The sequence below is a fragment of the Cyprinus carpio genome, chromosome B20, assembly GCF_018340385.1.
Source record: "Cyprinus carpio isolate SPL01 chromosome B20, ASM1834038v1, whole genome shotgun sequence".
NCBI lineage: Eukaryota > Metazoa > Chordata > Actinopteri > Cypriniformes > Cyprinidae > Cyprinus > Cyprinus carpio.
In genome coordinates this window covers 3,750,081-3,777,919 of record NC_056616.1, presented here as the reverse complement: position 1 = coordinate 3,777,919, position 27,839 = coordinate 3,750,081, and the positions used below count along the sequence as shown (strand labels likewise).

Sequence of the window (27,839 nt, the reverse complement as noted above, 5' to 3'; positions counted from 1 at the left end):
TTGTATGGCATCGCTGTGAAGAACCCTTTAAGCACCTTTATTTTTAAGAGTGCAGAATCCTTGCCCTAATCTTCCAGGAACAAACAGACAATGGGATTAAAAAGTCACAAGTTCATGCTGAATATTGAGGAGATGAATATCAGCCGTGAGTGTGGCGTTTTGGACACAGCTGCAGGCCACTGATGATATTAAGATACTCCACTCATCACAAGTGTAACTGCGCTTTCTTTGATACTTGATATCTCAGAACACGTAATATGATATTGCGTCAATACTGATGCAGTTATACAGTGTCCTTTAGCAGAAGGGAGGCTGGATGCTCGTCTTCATTGTTTCCATATGAGGGTGTTTTATTGCTGTGCACTAAATCTCTAAATCTAAATCCACACCTCTGAGTTTGGGCCTAAGCACCTGTTCAAGGAGATTGAGCTGGATTACTGTAATCGTTATTGAATGTGTCCGCGTCACGTTGACCAGGGATTTTCCTGCTCAAACTCCGACAAGTGAAAGAGACCGTGGTCTCTTGTTGTAGCATCATTTTAACTTTTCTAACTTGTACTCTTTATTGAAAATGACAACACTGAATTTATGCCAAATGCACCCAGATGGCATATTAAAAAAACAATACAGTATTCAAAGAACGACTGAAACCAATTGACTTTAATTTGAGCGCAGCCCAACCTTACATTCTCTACTTATTGGATAATTTCTTTTCAGGACTTACTTAGCATGCTATTTCACTCTTACACAATATACTGATCTATGAAACAGACACAGAGATTCTTCAGACCTGAACCAAACCCTATGTCAGGAACGACAACGAATACCAGAGTGTGATCAAGCACCGAAGATACTTAAAAACCTGTTCTGACTTGTGGACGTTCCACACTGACCTGTGTTTAGTCATAACAATCTTCAGATGACAAAATATATCCAGTGTGGATTGAATATTTCCACTCCATACACTGGAAAACAAATATATATTCATTTAAATGATTTTATCTTTCGAAAACAGTGTATGTATGTATATATGTATACCCACAAACACACACGGTTAAGGTTTAAAATTTTAAATTGCAAATCTAAAAACATAAATATTACAAGGTTGTCCAGCTTTGTGATTGATACTGAAATCACCAGTTATTTAACTTCATTGCTGTATACTAAATCTTTTCCGTTGCATGACTTAAACCACTGTTGTAAGAAAAGTTATGAAATAAGAATCTGAACCAGTACCACAATGACTCAAACATACCCTTTAATAACCACAATCCCCCTCAGCTAAACGGTTACAAAACATTCAGTTTCACAAATAAGTGCAAGATTTATTCATCAGAACAAGTTGTACAAGTTCATACTGAAGACCCACACTTTATGTAACAGGGATCAATTACATCAGTAAGAAAATCCATACATAAACAACCCGCTAAAAACAGATGGCATTCAGATCATTACAGTATGGTGTCGACACTAGCCCACAGGCATCTGTAGGATAACTGAGTTAACGTCTTCTCTCAGCAGAGCTAATTGAGGAATTCGACAAATAACCTCAGGAATGTGAAGCTGTGTCTTCAAAGTCTTTATAAACATACAGGATTTTGTGAAAATTGCACAAGCTTGCTCTCAAACGAGTTCTTCTGTATGAGGAGAATTCACAAGTGAAGACAAATGACTGGTCTTATATATGACATATAAGCACGTAAAGACTCATAACCATGTGGTAACCGTAGTAAAGATAAACAGTTTGCTCTCTGTGACCTCATTTAGTTTCACTTGGACTTGCCAATGAATTCCTTTGTACAGAACATCTTGATCAAACAACTTCTCTAAAGTAATGACAAGCACGTCTGAGATTTTACAAGGTAAACAGTATTGCATTTCAAACTTTCTTGGACTCGAATCATTCATGAAGAACGTTTTGCTTCAGTTCACAGAGCATCCATTTATCATCCGGACTCCTGGATTCTAGACTACAGCATCGACAGATAGTCTTGTGAACAGACTTGCAGTGTTTTTAAAGCTTGGGCAACCCACGTCTCTAACAGCAAGCCACCACACACCGCCAGGAGAGACAGCCGCCGACTGCAGTTCAGAATCACTGAAACATGGAAAACACTCAATGTGTCCATGATAAAGGAAATGCATTTTAAAAATGTTTTTTAAAACACGTGCCAATTTCATAATGTACTCCAAATATTTGTACACTTATTGACATATAGAGAAGTCATAAAGGTTTGCAGGTGTTTCATGTTTTATATTTTTCCATGCATGTTGGTTGCACCACATGACAGGAATTGCAAGTCACTGAAATATGTATATACTACACATTACAATACATTTAATGCAGTGTCCAGATGTGCAACAGAATGCTAACATTTGCCAACACTTTGATGATTTTTGATATTATCATATACACTACTGTGCAAAAGTCTTAGGCACGTTTGTATTTTCACCCCAAAGAATGGTGTTCGGCCAGTCATTTCTATCTTTTGCTTAGTGTGTCAGTAGAAAATATCAGTTTACATTTCCAAACATTCATTTTGTCATTAATTTTGATAATAATCTAGTGAGATTTCTGAATGCACAAGCAGTCTGACAACAGCCGGTGCTGCACATGGAGATCTGATCTCACCATCATCGAATCTGTCTGTGATTACAGGAAGAAACAGATGAAACTGAGACAAACTAAATCCAAAAGAACTGTGGTTATATCTCCAAGACGCTTGAAGAAACCTTCCTGCAAAGCTATGTGCAAGTGTACCTGGACAAAAGCTGTTTTAAATGCAAAGGGTGGTCACACCAAATATTGATTTGATTTAGTTAATAGAAGTTAACTGATAAATAAAATCCATTTATGACAATATTTTTGAAAGCATCCTTACTTTACAGCATATTTACACAAGTGCCTAAAACTTCTCACAGTACTGTAGCACTCCAGCACATCAATTAATGAGTAATTTTTCAGGCAACTTTCATTTTGATGTGGACTGTTCCTTTAAATAAACAATGTTTTGTTGATATGTCCCTATAACAGTGTTGGTGAACCATCTGCACACACTACAGGAACTGCTGGGGGTGGTAAGCACACCCGTGAAGACCTTATGCAAACAACGGCCCACTCCAAACAATACAATCCTCTGTGCGAACGCACATGTGTGGGAAAGAGAAAGTGTTGAGTGTGATGTGGACTTTTCACTTTGCCTCTGAGTGTTTATGTGAATGAAAGAGTGTCTGTGAGTGTGTTTAACGTGTATGGATTCTATAAAAGTTGATATATTCACCTCTTATGGCTTGTGAATTGGAGGTCAGGACGAACAGTCGTATGAGGCTGAAGCAGAGCGGGGAGAAATCGTGCTCCCAGATGACAGCTGGAATCAACAACACTTTGCCGTAGCTGGAGAGCAGAAGCGCCTTCAACAGCGGAGCGAATTCTAGAGAGGAACCACAGCAGCGCTGCACCATCCAGAGAATGAACAACACACCTATGCAGAACACGGCCAACTCTAGAAAAACACAAAGAACACGGCAGAGTCAGCATGAATTTCTGCACTGTGACATTATTTTAATGATAATTATGTACATTTTCCCCCGAATTCTCATTATGCTAAAGTGCACAATATATTCTCAGTTTCTCATTACTGTATTACAACATTTTGCATTACAGTGATAAAAAATAAAGAGCTATACAGTACATGTAAAATAATAATAATTTGTAAAATCAGAATTATATTAAGGTTTCTTTTAGCAGTGTGCTATTATTTTCATGACAATTATAAGGCGTCAACATATTTAAATTTGGATTTTTTTCCCCCCATTCTCATTATTAAAGACAAATGTAATAAAATTCTACTATATTACAGCAAGAAAATAATGCAATGTAAATAAGTACAAAAAGAACATATCCTAATATAAACAGTAAAAAACACTTACAAAAATAACAATTAACATAAAATAAGCAATTATAACAAAGACACAAAAAAAATAAAAAAAAAAAAAAAAAAAATAAAAAAATCCAGATAAATCAAACAAAAGCTGAATCTTAAAAAATAATAATTTTCAACATTGATAATAATAAGTAATGTTTTAATAGGCACAAAATCAGCTATCAGAATGATTTCTGAAGGATCATGTGACACTGAAGGCCGGAGTAATGATGCTTTGCATCACAGGAATAAATTACATTTTATAATATATTTAAACAGAAAAGAGTTATTTTAAATTGTAATATTTCATAATGTATTTTTTATTAAATCAATTCTGCCTTGGTGATCATAAGAGACTTAATAATAATAATAATAATAATAATAATCCTACCTATCTCTTACTCTTGAGCAGTAGTTTATTTACTGTAAAAAAAAAAAAAAATTCTTTATTCTAAATGTTTTCCCCCTTTTGATTTTTTAAGGGGAATTAAAGGGGACTAACCCTTTCCTGTAAAACATTATCATCAACGGCAATGTAAGCTAACAGAACCGTAAGAATATACCTTTCAACAGATCACAGTGAAGAAAAAAATAGACCACAAACCCCTTCAAAATACCGTCATATAAAAATGCATAACCTCTAAGCTACATTGTCACTCAACATCTCAATTAGTCCATTTTAATAATTCTAATTAGCCAGCGCCTGGCTTCTTTACAAACGACGATTACCCAGTGCAGCCAGCGCAAACAGGCAGTAAAACTCCCACTCTTTAGTGTAACGGATGATGTCAGCGGGGTCACTGCTGGCCTGTGACCCCTGCAGGAGGGACCAGCGCAGATACGCCTCACACAGCAGACAGAACACACACAGTTTCCAGTGGATCTACAGAGAGAGGAACAGAGGCTGTGTGTACTGTTTATACTGTCTCTACTTGGCACGCCACGCAGTATACAAACTTTTGTTTCTCAAATCTGAGTATAAAAGTTTCACTTACGTTGATCTCAGTGTTGAAGAGAATATGTCGAAAGGCCTGGATTTTGCATAACGTGGCATCTATCAGAACAATAACTGGATCATATTCAATGTATTTGTCAACCGGCTTCTTGCATGAACTCTGTAGAGCAAAAGAAAAAAAAACACATCAGTTAGTTTCAGTTTTGAATGACAGTTTATGAATAGCAATTCATGTTAGCTAAAACACTGATTTTGTATATGCATATTTTTTCATGAAATATTTGTTTTGGGTTTTTTAAGGTACTTACATTATGATGAAAGCCATTAAAAACCTATAATATATTTCAAATGCAGATATTTCGTGAAAGATGGCTTCACAGCGTCAGACAATAGAGTTATCTAATTATTTATTCATTTTTAAAAGGTACTCGATCTAATAACAATAATTTGCAACGGGACCGTATTTGTTGTAAATTGTTTTCTTTGCGTCCGGTGTTTTTTTTTTTTTTTTTTTTCTGGTAAATATAATGGTGAAAATGTTTATTTTTTTCCAGCTTAAAACAACAACAACAACAACAACAACAAAACACTCCCGTGCTCTTCACTATGTGCATTAGTACCGCAGGCCTATGTTGTGAGCATGCTAACCTCAACAGAACAGAAAAAACTAACTAAACTTGAAATTCTGAACTTTATGATGCACTCACACATATGGTGATCTTTAGTATTCCGTTGCTGTAATCTCGATGCAGTTCGTTTGCATCTTCGTTACATTCGATGCATTTAAACAGTCCCGGTGCCATTCTCCATTTGACAGCAATAAGGCACGCCCACTGCTTCCTGAACCTCCATAAGAGGCGGGGCTTATCAGGCTACTGACGGGAAATGTAGTTCTTTTAATCCTCTGTCACCAGTGCCGGAAGTAGGGATGTAGTTCCACACAACTACATTACCCAGAATACACCGTTCCTCACCTGCTCATAACATTACTCACAACATGGCACCTGCTGGAGGGGGTGTTGTGCTGGCGGCTCTGTCGCTGCTGTACTTCTGCGGAGCTATTTTATCCAGCGAGTATTTCTCCACCTTGACTTTGTTCAACAGCGACCTTCACAAGCACGGCTGCAGCTCTCCGGCCGAGTGGGAGGAGCATGCGGCGGACTGCGGTGAGCTTCTGCCACGTCCTGATGTATAGAATGTGCATCTGATTCACTCTCTTCCGCTTAACGTTACACCGACACGAGCTTGACGGGATCATTCAATCAGAAACTCAGACCATACAGGAGAAACTCATGTCACGCATGCAGAAACTCTTATAATGCTTGAGAAACTCATGCAGATCAGATCATGCATGCAAAACTCCGGTGCCTCATGCGTGTGCTTCTAACTGATAAATAAACATGCAACAAGAACATTTTCATTGAGTGTCACTGAGTTCAAGAGTGCTTTTTGCAGAGGAAGCTTGGCATTGCAATGGGGCTTTGGGGATGATCGTGGTATTCTTTGTAGTAACTTAAATGAGTGCCATGAAAACCAATAGCAAGAGTCCAGTTTTCAATACTAACAATAGCTATAGGAAGTAAACACGGCGTTTTTTTAATTGCCATGATGATTTGGTTTCAGGTTGTGTTTTGATCCAAAGGAGTATCAATAATTTCATCCATAAACAAATAATGAAAGAACATAATGTACTTACTTAAGTGATCCATAGTGTATAAGAGATTAGGTTACCTATTATTGGTGGATTGATTAATAATGTCATGCTTAAGTAATCTGTGACCCTGGAGCACAAAACCAGTCATAAGGGTCAATTTTTCCCTAAGCTTTTCCATTTGATGTATTGTTTGTTAGGACAATGTTTGGCAAATCTGGAATCTGAGGGTGCAAAAAAGTATTGAGAAAATCAAAAACCACCAAAAAACTTATCAAAGCAAATTACAAAACAAAAAAAAAATAAAAATATAATATAACTACTGTAGGGAGATTTACAAAATATCTTCATGGAACATGAACTTAACATTCAGATTTTTGGCATGAAAGAAAAATCGGTAATTTTGACCCATGCAATGTATTTGTTGGATATTGCTATAAATAAACCCTTGCGACTTACAGTATGACTGGTTTTGTGGTCCAGGGTCATATTTCATGCTTTTTGAGCTAATATTACACAACTTTGCATTATGGATACAGATGTATGGCGCTATATGAAGAAAATTGTATAGATAATAAAAAGCAGAGGAAAAAGACTATAGTGCAGCTAACTATATACTATTCAAATATTCAAGAAAGCAAAATAAATGTTATTGTTGATATCAAAGGTTGTGCATTTAATCAGACATTCTGGTATTTGGCACAGATTTATCTTTTGCTCAGTGGCAGCTAGCCAAATTGCACAAATGTCGAAATGGAAAGTTTGTTGGCAGGCTTAAGATGTTTAGTTCAAGCCAAAGTTATTTGGTTAGCCTTTTATCTGTCACATCCGGTAAATGTTTGTTGGTCCCTCAGAGTCGGCTGTCCTGCAGCTGGAGGATCCGGACTGTGAAGAGGGGAGCGACCCGCCCTGCGAGTCCATCTTTTCACTCAATGCAGAGAAAATCCTTGTGAGTTGCATTTGCATTATATTGCACTGTGTTCAATGATTAGTTCAGGCCAAAATGAAAATGAACTCTCGTTTTGACTTGCTTTCTTTTGAACACAGAAGTGAACCTTTGATGAATATTGATTAAGTGACTGGGTTCTGGGGCTTTTAGGCTCAAAAATGACAAAAAAGCACCATAAAATGTGCTTTAATGTTGTTGTTTTTTCACGTTTTCAAGTCCCCGTTCATTTTAAGTGCATGAAAAAAGAGACACTGGTTCCTTAATTTATTATTATTTTTTTCCTTTTGAGTTTTTATTGAAGAAAGAAAGTCATAAAGTGTGTGAGGGTGTGTAAATGATGACAGAATTCTCATTTCCAGGTGAATATTCCTTCAACAGTTGCTCTTTAGCTCTTTAGAACAATGTAAAAAGAGCGTCAAGCCAAAACCAAAACGCTTCCTATCCAGCACACTAAAAGGTGTTTTTCTCATCCTCTGTAATTCTGGGTCTCTTCACATTGTTTTTGCACCCACTGGTGGGTTGGATTGATTGCTAGAGGGTTGACAGACTTCCTGACATGTTTTTCTGTCACCACAGAATCAGGCAAAGCTGTTTGTCGAACAGCGTCGGTTTCCGTTCGCTGTGGAAAACCACAATACCAATGAAGAGCTTGGTGTGTATCAGCTCATTGTTTTGACTTTGGCAAGTGTGTTTTTGGTGCTTGTCTTTGGTTGACGTGCTTTGCTAACACTCTTTTGTTTTTATTTCAGCCATTGGCTATGTTCTCATTGGAAATGGCCTGTACGATGAAGCTATCAAGCACTTCTCATTACTGCTACAGGTCAGTTTTGTTGGGACTGAAGTAAACATAATGAGTTTGTTTGGTGTTAAAATCAACTTGAAATCAACGCTGTATGAACAAGAAGTTGATTGTGTGGTTATAGTGAACTTTTTATAAGCCCTTTTACATGAAAGAACTGTCCTCTGTCATCAGGGAGATCCTGAGCTGGTCAGTGCCATCTATGGACGGGGAATAGCCTACGGCAAAAAGAGTCTGCAGGTCAGTCTTTTGTTTTACACTCCCAGTCAAGCGTTTGGAATAATTACGATTTTTTAAAAATGTTTTTGAAAGAAGTCTCCTAAGACTAGAGTTTTGTTAAAAACTATAGTAAAAACTACTGCTGTCAAATGATTAATCACGATTAATCACATCCAATATAAAAGTTTTTGTTTACATAATATATGTGTGTGAACTGTGTATATTTATTATGAATATATAAATACACACACATACAACATATATTTTGAAAATATTTAAATGTATTTACATGTATATATATAATATAAAAACAAAATGGAAACATTACTTGTTTTTGAAAGAAGAAGTTTCTTCTGCTCATCAGGCCTGCATTTATTTGATATTTACATGTTTTCTATTTGAAATATACTTAAAAAAAAAAAAAAAGATATTTATATTCATATAATTTCATATAATATCTATAAATATTTTTTATATATTTGATGAATAAAAGGTTAAAAAGAACTAAATCTAACATATTTTTCTTAAAATTACTGACCAGTAGTGTATATGTTATTACAATACATGCAAAAATGGCAGTGTGTGTTTGATAATAATCATCATTTAAATATTTGTAAAGGATATGTGACACAGCACACTTACATATATTATGTAAACAAAACTTTTATTTTGGATGCGATTAATCGCGATTAATCGTTTGACAGTGCTAGTAAAACCAATTTGTAAGAACATTTTAAAATGTAAGTTTTTAATTTAATTTTCAGCAGCTATTATTCCAGTCTTCACCGTCACATAATAGAAAGTTTAGCTTAAAAAAACAACAACAAAACCTAGTGCTTTCAAACGATTAATCGCTTGAAAATCGCCCCCTATTCCGGTGTTTTTTTATTTTTTGTTTTTTTAATGGTGGGCGTTTACGCAGTTGGCTAGAGCAGTGCTGATCGGGGAGAACGGAGCTGCTCTCACTCTATTGGTTAGTAAGGCTGTCACTCAAGGCTGGCAGTCATGCATATCCTCTGGAACAGAGTAATATCATGTCCACATCGCAAGCTTTTATGATTAGCAAACCGCAATGTCTCAAATCGCGATTGCGATGCAATTTCGATTAATCACACAGCCCTATCACATACATATATTATGTAAACAAAAACTTTTCTTTTGGATGCGATTAATCGCGATTAATCGTTTGACAGCACTAAAAAAAAAATGTCTTTAAATAAATGCTATTCATTGACCTTTCTATTCCTCAAGTCAATCCTGAAAAAAAGCACCATGGTTTCCACAAAATAAATTAAACAAGAACTGATAATTGAGCACAAATAACAATTGATTAATTGAGCAGCAAATCAGCATATTAGTATGATTTCTGAAGAATCTTGTGGCTCTGAAGTCTGGAGTATTGATGCTTTACCATCACAGGAATAAATGACATTTTAATACATATTACAATTTTAAAATAACATTTCTATTTTAATATTTCACAATATTACCGTTTTTACAGTATTTTTAATCAAAGAAATGCAGCCTTGGCGAGCATAATAGACTTTCAAAAACATTTAAAATATCTTAATTATTCTGAAGATTTGAACGGTAGTTTATGTAGGTTGCTTTATCAAACGCTACAAATAAATGTGCAATTTTAGTCATAGCTGTACATATAAATGAAGGTAACTCTCTCTCTGGGACATAAAGAATGCAGACTTGGCTCTGTATGAGTTGAGCAGAGTGATCGCACTGGAGCCCAGCAGACCAGAAGTGTACGAGCAAAGGGCGGAGGTGAGGAGCAAGGGATTGACACCCTTCAAAAAAAGAAAAAATTAAGACTGTTTATAAGTTGTTTAGTGGTAATAACGAAGCGTGTGATTTCAGATTCTGTCTCCTCTGGGCCGCATCAGTGAAGCTCTGTCTGATCTGACTAAAGCCATACAGCTGCAGCCTTCAGCCCGACTCTACAGACACAGAGGAACACTGCTCTTCATATCAGAGGTGCACACACATCACAAGACACGGCCGTCTTATCTGTCAGGATGCACTTTGATTTTGACTTGAGTGGACGGTAAAAGTGTAGCTCTATTATAGGTCACTTGTATATATAATGTCCAGAGCGGAAAGATAGCGCTGGTTCTGTTTGGGTACAGAGTCCAGAAACTTCATGTTTGTCAGCTCTAGCCCAAGTGAAGATATTTATTGTTATCCAGTTAACAAGTACCTTGATTGATGCATTATAAATACTACAATGTGTCTTTGTGGTGATACATATTGTAATTGTGTATCCCCCCTTTAAGCTTATTTCATTTATTTGTGTTTATTGGATTTAGGATAGCAATCTACATATAACTGTGCTTGACACGTTGTTTGGGTGGGTTAGGGGAGGGGGTTTTACAAAACATTCAGTTGTCTGTAAATTAAATGTATTGTTGGCCCACTGAAGAAAAAAAGTATGAATCACACACACACACACACACACACACACACACACACATATATATACAGTACAGACCAAAAGTTAAACATTATTTTTTAATTGTTTTGAAAGAAGGCTCATCAAGCCTGCATTTATTTGATCAAAACCAGAAAAAAAAATTTTATTGTGATATATTATTACAATTTAAAATAATTGTTTTTAAATTTATTACTTTAAATTATCATTTATTTCTGTGATGCAAAGCTGAATTTTTAGGATCATTATCACATGATCCTTTAGAAATCATTCTAATATGATGATTCATTATCAAAGTTGGAAATGCTTAATATTTTTTCCAGAACATGTAATACTTTTTAGGATACTTTGATGAATAAAAAAGTAAAAAAAAAAAAAAAAAAAGCCATTCCTTTAAAATATAAATATTTTTGTAATAACAATATACCTACTGGTCAGTATTGGGGTCAGTATTTTTTTTCTTTCTTTTTTTTAAAAAAATCATCAATACTTTTATTCAGCAGGATGTGTTTTAAATGATAAAAAAGTGATAGTCATGAAAATATATTATTAGCTGCATTATTATTAAACAGAAAGCTGAATAAATGCAGTTTTAAACTGCTAATATGTCTTCCCTCATGCATATTTGCTACATTTTAAAACAGAAAGCTAACTGCTAATAAGTTAACTTCTTCCCTAGCCATTACTTACTGTTGACAATTGAAAATGAACCTTTTTTTAAACTGCTAATATGTCTTCCCTTTCAGTTTTTCATGTTTTTTGACCCTCCAAAGCAAACTGGCTGTTGCTGATACAGTACCTTTTAGACTTTAGTGTTAATAAATCATGTAATTTTGTCACAAAACTTTTGTTGGACTAATGAAATTTTTTGGCTGTGTTCTGTTCCTGTCATATTCCAGCTTATGAATTGGAAAAATAGCCCATTCTTAATTTTTTTTTAATCCAACCCCATTGACAAAAGAAATAAACAAGAAGATAATGCTTTATAGTGCAGGTTTTTAATGTATACAGTCAATTCTGGCTTGTTAATTATGTTAATTTACATATTATTAAAGGAATATACACAGCTGTTCAAAGATTTGGGGTCGGTAAGATTTTCTGACGCTGAAGTCTATAAATGTAACCAAGGCTGCATTTATTTTAGCAAAATACATTTAAAACAGTTATATTGTTAAAATATTATTACAGTTTAAAACAACTATTTTCTGTTTTAAGAGATTTAAGAGATAAAACTGTGGTACTTTTTTTGCAGGATTCTTTACTGTTCAGAACAACAGCATTGATGTGAAATAGGATTTTCTTTTGTGTAATAGAATTTTTCTTTATTGCCATTTTTAATCAATTTAATGAATCTTGCTAAATGAAACTATAAATTTACATTTCTTAAATTTCTTAAAACTTAAAAAGATGTTGTTTTAATTGCTCAAGATGTTATCATGTTTACAGATCCCTTCCCTTCTCTCATTGTCTTTCAGGATTATATAGCAGCCATGGAGGATTTCCAGCAGTCTCTAGAGCTGAAGAAGAACCAGCCCATCGCTATGCTCTATAAAGGCCTGACCTTCTTCCACAGGGGCCTCCTTAAGGTAAATTAAAACACATAATAAAAGAAATCACAGATGTGTTACTTTTGTATAAGTGGAAACCAATCCAGAATGTCCTGGTTAAAGAACCCTTAATGTAGTTTAGATGTAAGAACTGGACTGAAACCAGCAGAAAGTTTAATGTTTAAGGAGGTTTACCATTTTACACCTTTTACAGTAGACTATATTTGCTGTAACTGTCTACTAAATGATGTTTCCGTCATGCAGGAGGCTATAGAGGTGTTTAAAGAAGCTCTCAAATTGAAGTCAGACTTCAGAGATGCATATAAAAGCTTGGGTCAGGCTTACAGGTGGGTTGCTACTGACTTATGATGATTTTAACAGTCAGTTTTGTCAGATGTTTCTCTGCAGACAATTGTGTGTGTGTGTGTGTGTGTGTGTGTGTGTGTTCAGGGAGTTGGGTGATTTTGAGAATGCTATGGAGAGCTTCCAGAAAGCTCTGTTACTGGATCAGAACCATATCCATTCTCTCCAGCTCAGAGGAATGATGCTGTACCATCACGGCAGCCTGCAGGAGGCCATTGGCAACTTTAAGGTAAATCAAGTGTGTGTGTGTCCCAAATGGTGTTGTGTACATCTCTTTAACATAATAAATAACATGAAGTTAAATAGATGTGAAGTGGGCTGTTTAATTAATGTAATGAATTTTAATATCATAAACCAACATGTTCCAATCAAAACAATTCTTGATAGATAGAATCAAATCCCACTGAGCATTATTTCCCAGTAAACAGTCAGTTTTAATGGGAAGTATATTACATTGCAGTAAAATTAATAAGAATACAAAATAATTAATACCAGTTCTTATAAGCTTGAACAAAAAAGCTTATACCTTGAACCATAGACTTGTAAGCAAATAATTATTTTATTTTTTATTTATCAAAGTGAGGGACAACTCAAAATGATTTTATTATGTAATTGACAATATATGCTGCTAGTAGAGTCAACTCTCACCCAAAAATTAAACCGTTCACCCTTAAGACTTGTGTCCATCTTTGAAACACAAAAGATATTTTAAATGCAACCTGAGAGATTTCTGTTCCTCCGTCACAGTGTCCATTGCACCAAAACGTTGATGCTTCAAAAAGTTCATAAAGACATCGTAAAAGTAATCCATATGAATCCAAATGTAATTGAGGTTTTTATTTAAGTACAAACATTGATTATCCTACATACAGAGATCACACTGAATATGGTGAACAGAAGCTCAAAGCGCTTGTATGACACTTAAGAACCAATAAGTTAAGTTCTCGTAGAAAATTATAATTCGTTCATTTGTGTTTCTGAAGCCAAACGAAAGGCTTATGGGTTTGCAGCAACATGAGGATGCGTAAACTACAGAATTGTAATTTTTGGGTAAACTTTCCCTTTAAGTATTTTCTGCATGCTCTGATTGTTTGTTTAAATGGATTCATTTGCATCAATTATGTGGGACTATATTTACTGTCTCTATTAAAGATCAAGTAGATTTTTTTTTTTTCAGTCAAGATGACCTGTGTAGAGTACTGCAACTCCAAAGTCCTTCTTTACAATATCAATAACATTGATTTTTTTTTTTTTTAGAAGTGCCCCATTATGGGTTTTTGAAAATGACCTTTCATGCAGTTTGTAACGGCTCTAAGTGAATGAAAACATCCTGCAAAGTTTTAAATCTGAAAGTGCACCTTGTATAAAGTTATTTTCTTCCAAAAGAGTCGACTCTGAATCATTGAAACGAGTCGTTTTTAAAAGAATCCCAAGCCGTTTCATGCTGAAGGCAGTATGAAACATTAGCATATTTCCCAACCACTTGTTGGTCTTTTCGTGTTGGTCTGAAAATGCTAATTAATTCTTGGCCACTAGGTGCTGTTTTTGGAGCGGTAAAAATAACTGTTTCCCCGGTAACGCTGTAAACAAAGCAGCACTGCGCTTACAAACGCTGCTTTATCAGACATTACAAGCTCATGATGAAATGAAAATTAGACCAATCACCACAGATTAGCGTTACGCAAAGGAGGGGTTTGAAAAAATGAATCATTGAGTGAATCGTTTGGGAGTCGTTGAACAAATAAGGTAAAAATAAATGCATATTATAACAATGAAAGTTTTATAAGTGTTCAAGCTGTTGTTGGAGACTCCCAAAACCAAAATATGAACATTTCATAACCCATAATAGGGGCACTTTAAGTTAATTACATGATTATTTTTATTTCAACACAGTATTTTTCTCTTTTTTTTTTTCTTGTAACATTTTATTTATTGTAATTCTTGTATTGAATCTCAAAACGAACACGTTTTTGAGTTATTCTGGTGAGATGATGACAGTTCTCGCTTGGGTTGCACATTTGGATTTGAGTCGTGGGCTCAGAGTCCTGTGGTTGTTTGTTTCTCTAGTGTTTTATCATGTTGTCTTTTAGAGATGTCTGCAGCTGGAGCCGTATAATGAAGTGTGTCAGTACATGAAGGGTCTCAGTCACGTGGCCATGGGCCAGTTCTACGAGGGCATTAAAGATCAGACTAAAGTCATGCTCAACGACCCTCTCTTGGGACAGAAAGCCAGCTCAGAGTATCTCAAAGTCAAATATCTCAGAGGTGAGAAATTACATGTGTATAATAATTTTCATTAGGTCATTAACAAACATTACATAATCACTAGTTCTTATTAGCTTCATTATTAAATGATGTGATGCATCAACCTGGTTCAGATTAAAGTGTAAATAAAAAGTAGTTTTTTTTTTGTTTTGTTTTTTTATCAGAAACTCAGTACAAAAGTAATGTGAAATGTTATTACAATTTCAAATCCATTTTATTTAAATATATAAATCACTTTAGTAACATAATCCTTCAGAAACCGTTCTAATATGCCGATTTGACACTTAAAAAACATTTATCATTATTATCTGTATTAAAAACAGATTGATGATCCTTGGAGTTCAATTGGAGTTCAGCATTTAATTGGAAAAAGAAAAATTCCCCAAACATTTAAAACAGTAGTGTGTGTGTGTATTTGTAGTATAGTAATTATATGCATATAGTAATTATATTATATGAAAAATAAAATTATAATCAATTTGATTTCACCCCTTTAATAAAAGGTTACTTTGAAGGATTTAGATGATGATTTGGAGTTGAAATATGCCTCTGTTGTGATAGAATACTCCCGTTATCTACACTCTCATCTGGATGTACCTGTGGCGGAGTATAATGTTGATCAGGATTTGCCGGGAAACTTTAAAAACCACTGGGCAAAAAATCTTCCCTTCCTCATCGAGGATTATGAAGAACAGCCTGGACTTCAGCCTCATATTAAGTGAGTTTAGATGCAAACTGAGTCTTTCATGTTTTCACATCAAATTTAAATGTATAAATAATGAGATAATTAGTATGTTGTGGTGTGCTTTTATTCCCTGATGGTTTTGTGATTGTAGAGATGTTCTACCTCAGAACTTTGACAGTTACTCTGCTGAAGTTCAGAAGCTGATCTGTACAGCGGATCGCCTCGGCGCACTGATGCAGTACGACACATTAGGGTTCTTACCAAACCTCAGAATACACAGAGGTCAGAGCTCTTTAAAAGCACTAAATAATACAATCAGAAATATATATCAATAACACCTGGTGCAAAAAAGAACACTTGAATACATATCAGTAGTGCTGTCTAACGATTAATCGCATTCAGTATAAGTGTTTGTTTACATAATATATGTATGTGTACTGTTTATATTTATTATGTATATATAAATACACACACATGCATGTATATATTTAAGAAAAATATGTTATGTTTATATATTAAATATATTTATAAATAATATAAATTATACAAATATAAACATATAAATGCATGTAAATATTTTCTAAATATATACTGAATGTGTTTGTGTTTGTATTTATATATACACAGTAAACATTTTGGTTACACAGTTATTTTGGATGCGATTAATCGCGATTAATCATTTGACAGCGCTAAATATCATTGTAATTTTACTTTTTACATATAAATTACAATTATTATTTAATTTTTTTAACCATTTTTTATATTTGAGATCAGAGCTCTTTAAAATCACTAAATAATAGTGATACAAATATACATATAGAAAAGTTTAAATTACTAAATAAAGAAAAATATCAAATCATATGGTGCAGCCTTCAACACATTTTCTTTGCACCTTGAATACATAAACAATCATTCGTTTTTAAATATAATTTTCTGGGTTTAATTTTTTTTTTATAGCAAATATCATGAATTATTACGTTTTTAAGCAGTTGCACCACAAAACATTTTTTGTAACGTCATTAAAAAGTCAAAAGCTATTACTTCATTTTTTTGTTTTATGCTGTTATTTTCTATACGTTGATTGGACTACAAGTGTTAGTTCATAATAAGTAATAAGCATTGATTTTAATTTTTATTTATTTATTTATTTATTTTTTATTGGTACATTTTTTTCATCTTAGAAATAACAATGAAATTATATGCCAACTTAATATGGTTTTCAACTTTTTTCTTCGTTATGACATCAAAATGGTTAAATTTTTTTTTTGTTTCCAAAAAAGATTCAAATGAATTGTAATAAAAAAATAAAAAGCATGCTTATCATAGAAGTCTTGATACTTATGAATCTTATTTTTAATGTTTCCTTGTGTTTTTATTGTGTGTTTTGTGTAGCGATGGGCTTGGCCACCATAGAGGTGATGCAGGCCATGCAGCGCACCTGGAGTAACTCGAAGGTCCGAGTCAACGGAAAGACCAGACAGCTGCAGTGGAGAGACATGTTTGACATCGCAGTGAAATGGAGAAGGTCAGATCCTGAGCTCTTCTCACGGCTCTGTGCAGGGTGTTACCAGGGCTTGATGATTGATCTTTGCTGGTGGTTTGTGTGTGTGTGTGTGTGTGTTCACGGGCGTGAGCAGGATTGCAGATCCAGACCAGCCTGTGCTGTGGTTGGATCAGATGCCTGCCAGGAGACTTAGCAGAGGATTTAACAACCACATTAACCTCATCAGGTGCTGTATCTGCCCTCAACCTGGCGTTTACTCTGTAAAGCGGCCCGTCCTAATCGCTTATGATCTTTGTCTGACTATTAAGGGCTGTTCGCATCAAGGATGATAACTAGAACCATGAAGTTTTAATGATTATTTTGTTTCTCCAAGACCATAACTGTAATGAAGGAACGATATTGTTGTAAAATTTGTGGGGGGAAAAAAGAAGCTTTAAAAGGCACCCTGTAGTTTTCCAGCAAAATCTAAGTTAGCCAGATGAAAGTTAAAGAAATGCAGACAGCCGTAGATATTAGTATTATAATTTAAAATTTGTGATGTAGAATAAAATTATTAGATTTTATATTATTTCTATATATATTTTATGATATAATTTCTATTTTTATTATTTATTTATTTTATTTTACGTTGAAACATTTCAATAATAATATTTCATATTTAGTTTTTAATTCGTAAATGTTTGTAATTTTTATATTATTATTTAACAGTAGTAAAAATTATAATTATTATTTTTAGTATTAATATTGATGTTATTTTATTGCTATACTGATGTATAACTCCAAACTGCCTTACAAACAAGCAAAGAAAACCTTTTTTTTCATCAATAAATCAATTCGATTTTTGCTGTCAATGAAAATAGATATTATACCAATATTAGATATTACTAATATTGGTATCATTAATGAAGATTCCTTTACAGAGAAGATGCAGCCAGTTTCGCAGAGTATGAATAGTTTTACTTCCTATTTGAATACTTTCTAAATGAAACACCGAAGCAAGCAATTTCAGTAAAGCTGCTTTGAAGCTGCACGTCTTGTGAAAGCGCTTCGCCGCTGCTGCTGCTTTTGTTGTGAAGACACAGGTGTCAAACTCAAGGCCTTTGGGCCGGTTCTGGCCTGTCACCTGATTTCATGCGGCCCGCGAGCATATTTTTCAAACGTACAAGTCAAATGTCTAATTTAGTGCTTTTCGTGTAAACATTAACTCTTTGATGGATACAAGCAGACTAGTGTGTTTATAGCGTTCAGCGTGTGCCGTGATCAGCTGCTACGCTCACACCGCTCAGCGCTAGTCAAACATCACAGTTATTCAGGGGTTTTAACACATGAGGTTCCTGGAACTGAGTTTGAGAAACAGACTCCAAACTCTATTGCTATGGTTGTTTTATAGTGTTTTCATAGTTTTTTTTTTCTGTTGTTTCACAGAGGCCAGATCATTAATATCAGATATCTGGAGTATTTCAGTAGTATTCTCAGCTTTGTGAAGGAAAGACTACTGGTTTATCATGGGTAAGTGTCTGTGTGTGCGTGTGTGTGTGTGTGTGTGTTTTATTTTGGAAGGCAGATTTTTTTTTTTTTTAAATATACCGATAAAAGCTTAAAACAATTAAGTTTGTTAGTTCTTTCATTTACTCATTTAATAACACACACCTCATTAATTCACAGCTCTCATTCATTTATCCACAAAACTATCAGAATATTTTCAGCATTGATGATAATAATTAGAAATGTGTCTTGAGCAGCAAATCATCATATTAGAGTGATTTCTGAAGGGTCATGTGACACTGAAGACTGGAGTAATGATGCTGAAAATCCAGCTTTGATCACAGGAATAAATTACATTTTACAATTAGAAAACAATTATTTTACATTGTAATAATATTTCACAATATTACTGTTTTTACTGTATTTTTGATCAAATGAATGCAGCCTAGGTGAGCATAAAAGACTTTATTCAAAAACATAACAAAAAAAAATACGGTTTCCAAACTTTTAAACAGTAGTGTTCATTTTATTTTATAACCTGTGCATTCAGTCAAACTCTTTACCATTCAGTTATAAAAATAGTTTGTTTATTCATTCTTTTCTTATTTTTTTATTTATTTGCCTCATTCATGCATGCATTCACTCACATACTGTTTATCTTTTATTCATTGTCTATTTATTAATACATAATTATGATCATTTTCATGCACATGTTTTTTCTCCATCAGGGCGTATAACCTGCGGGGGCTTCAGGAAGTAAAGCAGGCTCTGGAAAATGTGAATAAAGTGGAGGATCTGCTGCCCATCATGAAGGTAACATGAGCATTAAACATGAAAAACAGTCGACTTTTATAGCTCTTAATCTTTTTCATCATTTAATTATTATCTTTATTAATCATTAACTGGATCATTTGTGTGCTGAATGAAAGAAGTAATCTTCCTGGTTGGACAAGGTCAGCATTATAAATGTCTTTACTGTCATTTTATCATCAACTTATTATCTTTTAATCTTTTAAATAGCATTGTATTAGCATTTTCAACATAATAAAAATAAATGATATATATATATATATATTACGTTCTTTACTGTAAATTATTCAAATGAATGCAGCCTTGCTATAAGGATACGAGACTTCTTTCAGTAAAATTAATTATTCCAAACTTTTTACCCTGTAGTGTGTATATACTGTATAAATAATTATACATTTATATATCTTTCATTGATTTTATTTCAATCTTCCTTTCTTGTATGCACCATTCACAATTATGTTCAGAGAGAACAATAGCGAGTGTTAGTCATAGAAACAACTAACGCCCTCAACACATGACAGATATGAGTGTGTGTAATCTCGGATTAGGTCAGATCTGTGAGTAATGATGATGAGATGAGAGAGCCTTTGATAAACACGTGTGCAGTGATTGCTGGCTCATAATTATGCTTGGCATCTGTCTAACACTTGCATTTGTGTTTATTAATAGACATATTTATTAAAAATATGCATGTTCTCACAAACCGCATGAAGAAAGACAGAGTTTCTCTGATGTGCTTTATTTTTTAATATCTGGCAGTTCAACAGTAAAACCAGAGACGGCTTCACAGTCAACTCTAAAGTGCCCAGTATGAAGGATCCTGGGAAAGAATACGACGGATTCACCATCACCATCACCATCACCGGAGATCGGTGAGAATTAATCTATTCTCAAATATTATGCCTTCACAGTTCATGCCCTTTGGTGCATTTTCAGTTTATGGGATTAAGCAGGCCATGTTTTAATTCTCACAGCTTCCATATGCAGGTGTGTGAAGGGCTTTCTGGAGGTGAAGATGATTAGTATCATGATTAATTTGGTGCTTTAGGGATCAGATTATGTCTTTCAGACACACTTGATCACACACAATTATGGAAGGTTTGTGTGTCTTGTTATTATCTGTATAGCTGTATGATATCTAACAGGCTTTTCCACAAAAATGAACACAAGCAAGTATGCACCAGGAACAAATATAATGATAGATGGTCATATGTTATATTATTTACTTGCATATATTTGTACAGCTACATTTAAATATACTTTAAAAAGCCACGCAGAGGCTTCTGTGAAGCCTTTGTTGGTGATACACTAAAAAATCAGTCAAATGAGTTTTGATGGTCAAAGTGGTCGTGTAATGACTGTTGGTCAATGCATGAAATTTGCGTCACCCACTTGAACCCATTAAGAAGTGAACAACAGTGTAGTAAATGTTGCTGCGATTAGCTAAAAAACTTTGTTGAGATTTGTTGAGACCTTAAATATTACGTAAGCCCATTTCCACCACTGAATAAAAAATAAAACAAGGTCATTGCAACTTTTTCATCTCACAATTCTGACTTTTTTTCTCACGATTATATTAAATTGCCAGTTTATATTTCACAATTCTGATTTTATAACTTGCAATTGTGCATTATAAACTCAGAATTGCAATTTTGACTTGTTTGAGTTGTGAGTTTACATCTTGCAGTTCAGACTTTTTTTCTTACAATTGCAAGTTTATATCTTAGAATTGCGAGATAAAAAGGTCGCAGTTACCTTTTTTTAATTTTTTTTTATTCAGTGGTGGAAACAGGCTTCCATAAAATACCCAACTAAACTAAATTAAACAGTGTTAACTAAATGTATAATTTTAAATCAAGCATGAACATTCACTTTAAGTTGAAACAACACATGTTCTTTTAAATTGTGATAAATAATCACAGCAATATATTATTATTATTTATTTTTTTATTTATTTATTTTTTACAGTGAATAGAAATGTATGCTACTTCATGCTAAAACCCTCTCATGGCAGTTCCTTCTCTAAATCATCCCTGTTAAATAAATTTTGAAGCTAAATTTGTTTCTTTTATTTATTTATTTAATCTACATAAACATGTCAACTTAAGTGATAAAGTAGTCCGCTGTACCGTTTTAGTTCTTACACGTTACGTAGCGCAAACAATGTATAAAGGCTGTTTAGCAAGAATATTTTTTGATTACTTGATTATAGTTTTGAGCCTTATTTTGTGTCCTATGCTAATGATTTTGTTGTTTGTGTGTTAGAGTGGGGAACATGCTGTTTTCAGTCGAGACTCAGACCACAGATGAGAGGACGCAGCAGTATCAGTCAGAAATTGAAGCGCTCTATAAAGATCTCACCGCTAAAGGCAAAACCCTGATGCTCTCCACTGAACTCGGGGTAAGATTAACATCGATTTCACAATCACCTCTGTCTCCTGCTGAACCTGAAGTGTGACTGCTGGCGTGTGTTCATTAGTCACATCTCTTGAAGCAAATAAATTCAGCGTCACATAAACGGTTCTGGAATCTGCACCTGTCTGACCTGTTACACGGAGAATCATGGGTGATCTGTGACCTGTGTGTCTGGTCTCTCACACACGCACATGGAGATACTCACTCACATACACTGTTACACCCAGATGTCTTTGCCTGTATCTTTATATTACTGCACAGAGAAAGCAGCACACAACATTTGAATTTCATGAACAAAAACTAAGGCTTAGTGCATTCATTTAGTGATTAATTAATCTGTACAGTTTACAAAATAAAATATTTTATTTTTAAATGTAATATTAGAATGATTTCTGAAGAATCATGTGACACTGAAGACTGGAGTAATGATGCTGAAATTCAGCTATATTTCACAGGAATAAATTGCATTTTAATATATATTAAAATAGAAAGATTCATGAAGTTTTAATTTATATTATTCAGAAATCTGCCTGTTTTCCCACCTTAGTTATCAATTTCTGCAGAATCCACTATTTTGCACACTTATTTTAATAAATGTGCTTGGTAAATCTTTCTGCACTGATTGCACTGTAAGTTGCTTTGCATAAAAGCATCTGCCAAATGCATAAATGACACATATAAAGCAAACTGAAACATAAAATATAAAGTTAACCTGCTGATTTTTTTCCTGTCATTATTACCACCATCAAATACTTATGAATGTTTAGAACCATCGGCCCTCCAATTTAATAACTATAGAACACAGACCACAGTCAGAGAGTGACCAAGCAAGAAGAAAAATAATATGTTAATATGTTCAGTGTTAGTAGTATTAGTTTGTCTTTCTTTGTCTTTGTAGGATGCAGATGCTGTGTGTAATTTAATTCTTTCTCTGGTGTATTACTTCTGTAACCTCATGCCACTCTCCAGAGGCTCCAGGTAAGAAAACAAAAAATCGTAAATGGGTGGTTGCCAGGGTTTTAGGAAGTTGAATTAATACTTTATGCAACATGAGTAAAAATGGGATTAAAAAGGGTTATTGTTTTTATTAGTTTAGCAAAATGTATTTCTTTAATCCATATCATCAGCTTTTAATATTGAAAGTTATACTTTTTAAATGGATTGAAATAGAATGAGAAAAATGATTGCATGTTTAGAAATACCACAAAAAATCACCTTTTCAAAACAAATTAATAGTTCACCCAAAAATTTACATTCTGTCATTAATTACTCACCCTCATGTCATTCCAAACCCAAAAGACCTTCGTTCATCTTTGGAACACAAATTAAGATATTTTTGATCAAATCTGAGAGCTCTCTGACCCTCCCATAGACAGCAAGGATCCTACCACAGTCAAGGCCCAGAAATTTAGCAAGGACATCGTTAAAACAGTCCATGTGACATCAGTGGTTCAACCATAATTTTACGAAGCTACGAGAATACTTTTTGTGCGCACAGAAAACAAAAATAAGGACTTTATTCATCAATTTTTCTCCACCGCGTCACCCTAGCGCCATTTTGACAGTGTAAAGAAATGAAGAGTTTGGTTCCAAAATGCGATAAACGCCATTTTTTTTTTTAAATTGAGTTTCCACCAAAATCAGTTTTGTATCTGGTCAGTATCGAAAAGCCTTTTTTTCCAAACTGCGACAAACGCCGGTCTCCTTTCTTTGCAGAATGTGATATATCCGCTCAACCAATCACAGCGCACCATTCCACGCACTGTAAACAGTAACAACCAATCACAGCACACCATTCCACGCACTCTAGACAGTAATGGCAGCACTTTGAATACACCCGGCATCCTAGGCTCCGTTCCACTCCAGTTTTAGACACGCACTCGTGAACTTCCCTAAGCACTTTCCCTCTGGGGAATCCCTACCGCCATTTTGAAGTGCGTTCCACTTCGTGAAGTGGACGAGGTAAGTTTATATAGACAGAGAGTCTACTTCATATGTACACTTCAGGCCACTCCACAGACCACAATGCAACACGATTGTGACACCATTGCAGATCATGTTTAATTTATCCCCACCCCAAACAACGTTATCATATATAATTTTTTTTTTTTACATTTATAACAGCCCAAGCATACCTATAGAATGCTGCACCAAATTCATAAAGGGAAAAATGTAAACAATAAACCAACTGAATAGCTGATTCTAAAGTGATCAAGGGCTTAGGACGTTCCAGTTCAGCCCATCGCAAGAGTTCCGCCAGAAGTGGGCACTCATGCAACGTAATCAATGACGTACATCCGAGTAAACGAGACGGAGGGCAGTTTGTGAGTGAAGGGCATAAGAAAACGGACTGGTACGCAGCCCTAGTTTTCCTCATCTACTTTGTACTTGTGATCATTAAACAAGGGCTGCATGATAAATCGCATGTGATTGCCATGCGCATCTCATCAGTAAAGCCGGTTCTGTGATAAATCTCCATCGCGTGCTTTCAGATGGAGCGGCATTTAATACACAATGCACTTTTGGTAAATAGTTGAATGTAAGGGAAATGCCATTTTGCAATTTCTGTGGTTTAATGTGATGTTGTTGTTCATGTATGTTCATGATGAAATTTTCTTTTGTTGTAATTAATTTATAGCATTAACAAGATGACCTGTTGAATTCATTTTGGGAGCGATGGCTGATTGAATGCATTTTTAGTCCAGTGCCTGTATATACGATTAGTATGCTAATCTTATATAGAGGAACTGGAGTAAAAATACATTATATAATTATTATATTGACCAAGTTCAGAGCCTGTCATATGTGGATCAAATTACTATGTTGTGTATTTTCAACAGTTTCAATATGAAAAAATAACTTTTATATTGATTCAATGAAAAAAAAAAGTGTCATGGATTTTATGCATTTTGGGAAAATACAATTTTAATAATACATTTTATAATAAATCTTTGAAAATTAAAATCTGGATTTGAATTTTTAATGTAATTATAACCTAAATATGCTATATGAAAGTTTGAAACAGAAAATAGTGGTTTTCTTCTTACAAATTTCTACTCAAAAAAAACAAAAAAAATTTAACTCAAATTAAAAAAAAACTCTTCACATACACATCACATAGGTAAGTCGAGTTAAATACTCTTTGAGAGAAGCAGTCAATCAGCGGAAGTTAAAAGTATACAATAAATGTGTTTATTTCTTGTCTCATTAGTGTTTAGCACAGTTGTTGTTGCTAGGAAACACTTGTTTTGTTTACTGTGTTGAGACGTGCTGAAGTTGCGTTTTAAACAATAAACTATCAAACACCATAACAGTTTTTTTGTGCTTCCTAAACCCTTTTTTTTAAAAAAATTAAAATTTTATTCAGCTGAATTCAATTTCTGTTTTGTCAAACGGGTATAAAAAAGGTTAGTATACCATAGACTCTACCGTGCAGGGACACCGGCAAGGGGCATAGTATCGCTTTTGATTCATCCTATTTTCAACACCTTGCTTCACTTTTGTTTCAGTTTTAATGATCAGCTCTTACTATGTGTTTCCATATCCCTACTATTACTACCACTTGCAAACCACACACTATAAACTATAGGCAGCGCAATCCTAACAACCTGCGCACTTTGCCTATGTCTGCTAATACACTTTCTTTTTCTATTGGTCTCTGGAATTGTCAGTCTGCAGTAACCAAAGCAGATTTCATTACATCTATCTTCTAGTCATTCAAGACTAAATCTCATGGCCCTGACATAGACGTGGCTCAAACCAGAGGACACTGCTACTCCTGCAGCACTCTCCAATAACTTCTCATTTTTCCTCACTCCCTGTCTAACTTGAAGAGGTGGAGGTACTGGTCTGTTTATCTCTAATGATTGGAAATTTATTCCTTTACCTTCTCTGGGTATTAACGGCTCCTTTGAATCACATTCAGTCACTATTACCCACCCTTTTAAAATCCATTTTGTAGTTGTTTATCGACCCCCAAGACCACAAGGTAACTTCTTGGACGAATTAGATGTGCTGCTCTCAAACTTTCCTGAGGATGGTACTCCCCTAGTTATGCTTGGAGACTTCAATATCCACCTAGATAAACCTCAGGCTGCAGACTTCCACACTCTGCTTGCCTCTTTTGATTTCAGGAATGTTAACTATTTCTACTCACAAATCAGGCAACCAACTGGACCTTATTTACACACAAAACCGCTCCACTGATCATGAACTGGTTACTCCATTGCACGACTCGGATCACTTCCTCATGGTTCCTGACACAACACATACCCCTCCACATGTCATCTTTCAACGTAACCTATGCTCACTCTCACCCTCCTGGCTATCTGCTAAGGTTTCATTTTCGCTGCCTCCCCCTAAACAGTTATCATCTCTTGATGTTAACAGTACTACTGATACTTTCTGCTCCACTCTTACATCTTGTTTAGATACTGTCTGCCCCTTGTCTTCCAGGCAAGGCTGTACCACCCCTTCTACCCCTTGGCTATCTGATTTTCTCTTGCATATCTTACCAGCAAACATACACTTGTTCACATCCTTCTGTTCGCTCTCTGAGGCAGAAGTCTCCAAACTCATCCTTTCTAATCATCCTACTACTTGTCCACTTGATCCTATTCCATTTACTCTTCTTCAAGCCATTTATCTTGCATTAGTACCTGCACTCACTCACATAATTAACACATCCCTTCACACTGGTGTTTTTCCCTCAGCATTTAGGCTCATATAACCCCACTACTTAAGAAACCCACCCTTAACCCATCTCCTTTAAAGAACTACAGACTGGTTTCCTTTCTTCCTTTCATTGCAAAAACTCTTGAATGAGCAGTGTTCAACCAAGTCTCTGCCTTACTCACACAGAACAACCTCCTGGACAGCAACTAGTCTGGTTTTAGAAGTGGACATTTAACCAAGACAGCCTTGCTCTCAGTTGTTGAAGCCCTAAGACTTGCAAAAGCGGATTCCAAATTTTCAATACTTGTCTTGCTGTATCTGTCCACTCATTTTGACATGGTTAACCACTAGATCCTCCTGTCAACCCTATTGGCAAAGGGCATCTCTGGAACCGCACTTCAGTGGTATGAATCTTACCTCTCAGATAGGTCCTTCAAGAAATCTTGGAGAGATGAGGTGTCCAAGTTGCAACATCTAACTACTGGAGTGCCTCAGGGCTCAGTTCTTGGAACACTTCTATTCTCTGTCTACATGGCATCACTAGGTTCTGTCATTCAGAAACATGGCTTTTCATATCACTGCTATGCTAAAGACACTCATCTCTACCTCTCATTCCATCCTGATGATCCGACGATAGCTGCTCTCATCTCAGCTTGTCTAACAGACATTTCTTGCTGGATGAAGGACCATCACCTCAACTCAACCTTGCCAAGACAGAACTGCTTGTGTTCCAGCAAACCCATCGTTTCATCAAAATTTCACCATCCAGTTAGGCACATCAACCATAACTCCTTTAAAAACCGCCAGAAACCTTGGAGTTATGATTGATGATCAGCTGACTTTCTCAGACCACATTGCTAAAACCGCCTGGTCTTGCAGATTTGCTTTATTCAACATCAAGAATATCAGGCCCTTTCTTTCAGAACAAGCTTCACAACTCCTTGCTCAAGCTCTTGTTCTGTACACGCTGGACTATTGCAGTGCTCTCTTGGCAGGTCTTCCAGCCAGTTCTATCAAACCTTTACAATTTATCCAGAACGCGGCAGCAAGATTAATTTTTAATGAGCCAAAAAGAATGCACATCACACCTCTGCTTATCAATGTGCACTGGCTACCAATAGCTGCTCGCATAAAATTCAAGGCATTAATGTTTGC

General features: G+C 35.0%; 2 protein-coding genes across 2 annotated transcripts in view; one reads left to right on the top strand and one right to left on the bottom strand.

Annotated features, from left to right (window-relative positions):
- Positions 1-1,241: 1,241 nt before the first annotated feature.
- LOC109057174 (protein ARV1-like) lies at positions 1,242-5,836 on the bottom strand. The gene is made up of 5 exons (XM_019074383.2): positions 5,586-5,836; positions 4,919-5,038; positions 4,653-4,806; positions 3,282-3,503; positions 1,242-2,098 (listed from the first exon to the last, which is right to left on the bottom strand). The coding sequence occupies exons 1-5, from the start codon at positions 5,679-5,681 to the stop codon at positions 1,971-1,973; spliced, it is 720 nt and encodes a 239-aa protein (XP_018929928.1). The 5' UTR covers positions 5,682-5,836; the 3' UTR covers positions 1,242-1,970.
- A 3-nt stretch (positions 5,837-5,839) lies between these two features.
- The window catches only part of LOC109057180 (tetratricopeptide repeat protein 13-like), a 31,403-nt gene continuing 9,403 nt past the window's right edge, over positions 5,840-27,839 (top strand). The window contains exons 1-20 of the mRNA XM_042747372.1: positions 5,840-6,044; positions 7,384-7,478; positions 8,055-8,130; positions 8,228-8,298; positions 8,452-8,517; positions 10,180-10,272; positions 10,366-10,482; positions 12,412-12,522; positions 12,748-12,830; positions 12,934-13,075; positions 14,937-15,111; positions 15,673-15,829; positions 15,948-16,078; positions 17,189-17,321; positions 17,434-17,526; positions 18,726-18,809; positions 19,514-19,598; positions 20,355-20,467; positions 21,861-21,996; positions 22,909-22,988. Of these exons, the coding sequence (XP_042603306.1) occupies positions 5,876-6,044; positions 7,384-7,478; positions 8,055-8,130; positions 8,228-8,298; positions 8,452-8,517; positions 10,180-10,272; positions 10,366-10,482; positions 12,412-12,522; positions 12,748-12,830; positions 12,934-13,075; positions 14,937-15,111; positions 15,673-15,829; positions 15,948-16,078; positions 17,189-17,321; positions 17,434-17,526; positions 18,726-18,809; positions 19,514-19,598; positions 20,355-20,467; positions 21,861-21,996; positions 22,909-22,988 (2,210 nt within the window). The 5' untranslated portion in view covers positions 5,840-5,875. The remainder of the gene's footprint in view (positions 6,045-7,383; positions 7,479-8,054; positions 8,131-8,227; positions 8,299-8,451; positions 8,518-10,179; positions 10,273-10,365; positions 10,483-12,411; positions 12,523-12,747; positions 12,831-12,933; positions 13,076-14,936; positions 15,112-15,672; positions 15,830-15,947; positions 16,079-17,188; positions 17,322-17,433; positions 17,527-18,725; positions 18,810-19,513; positions 19,599-20,354; positions 20,468-21,860; positions 21,997-22,908; positions 22,989-27,839) is intronic.

What these genes read in the sequence shown, in the direction of transcription:
- LOC109057174 (XM_019074383.2), bottom strand. Translation starts at nt 5,681, where the DNA reads ATGGCACCGGGACTGTTTAAATGCATCGAATGTAACGAAGATGCAAAC. An exon ending in GTTTGCGCTGGCTGCACTGG is followed by an intron (nt 3,504 to 4,652) that starts GTAATCGTCGTT and finishes GTGTTTTTCTAG; the next exon opens with AGTTGGCCGTGTTCTGCATA. An exon ending in CAATTCACAAGCCATAAGAG is followed by an intron (nt 2,099 to 3,281) that starts GTGAATATATCA and finishes TCCATGTTTCAG; the next exon opens with TGATTCTGAACTGCAGTCGG.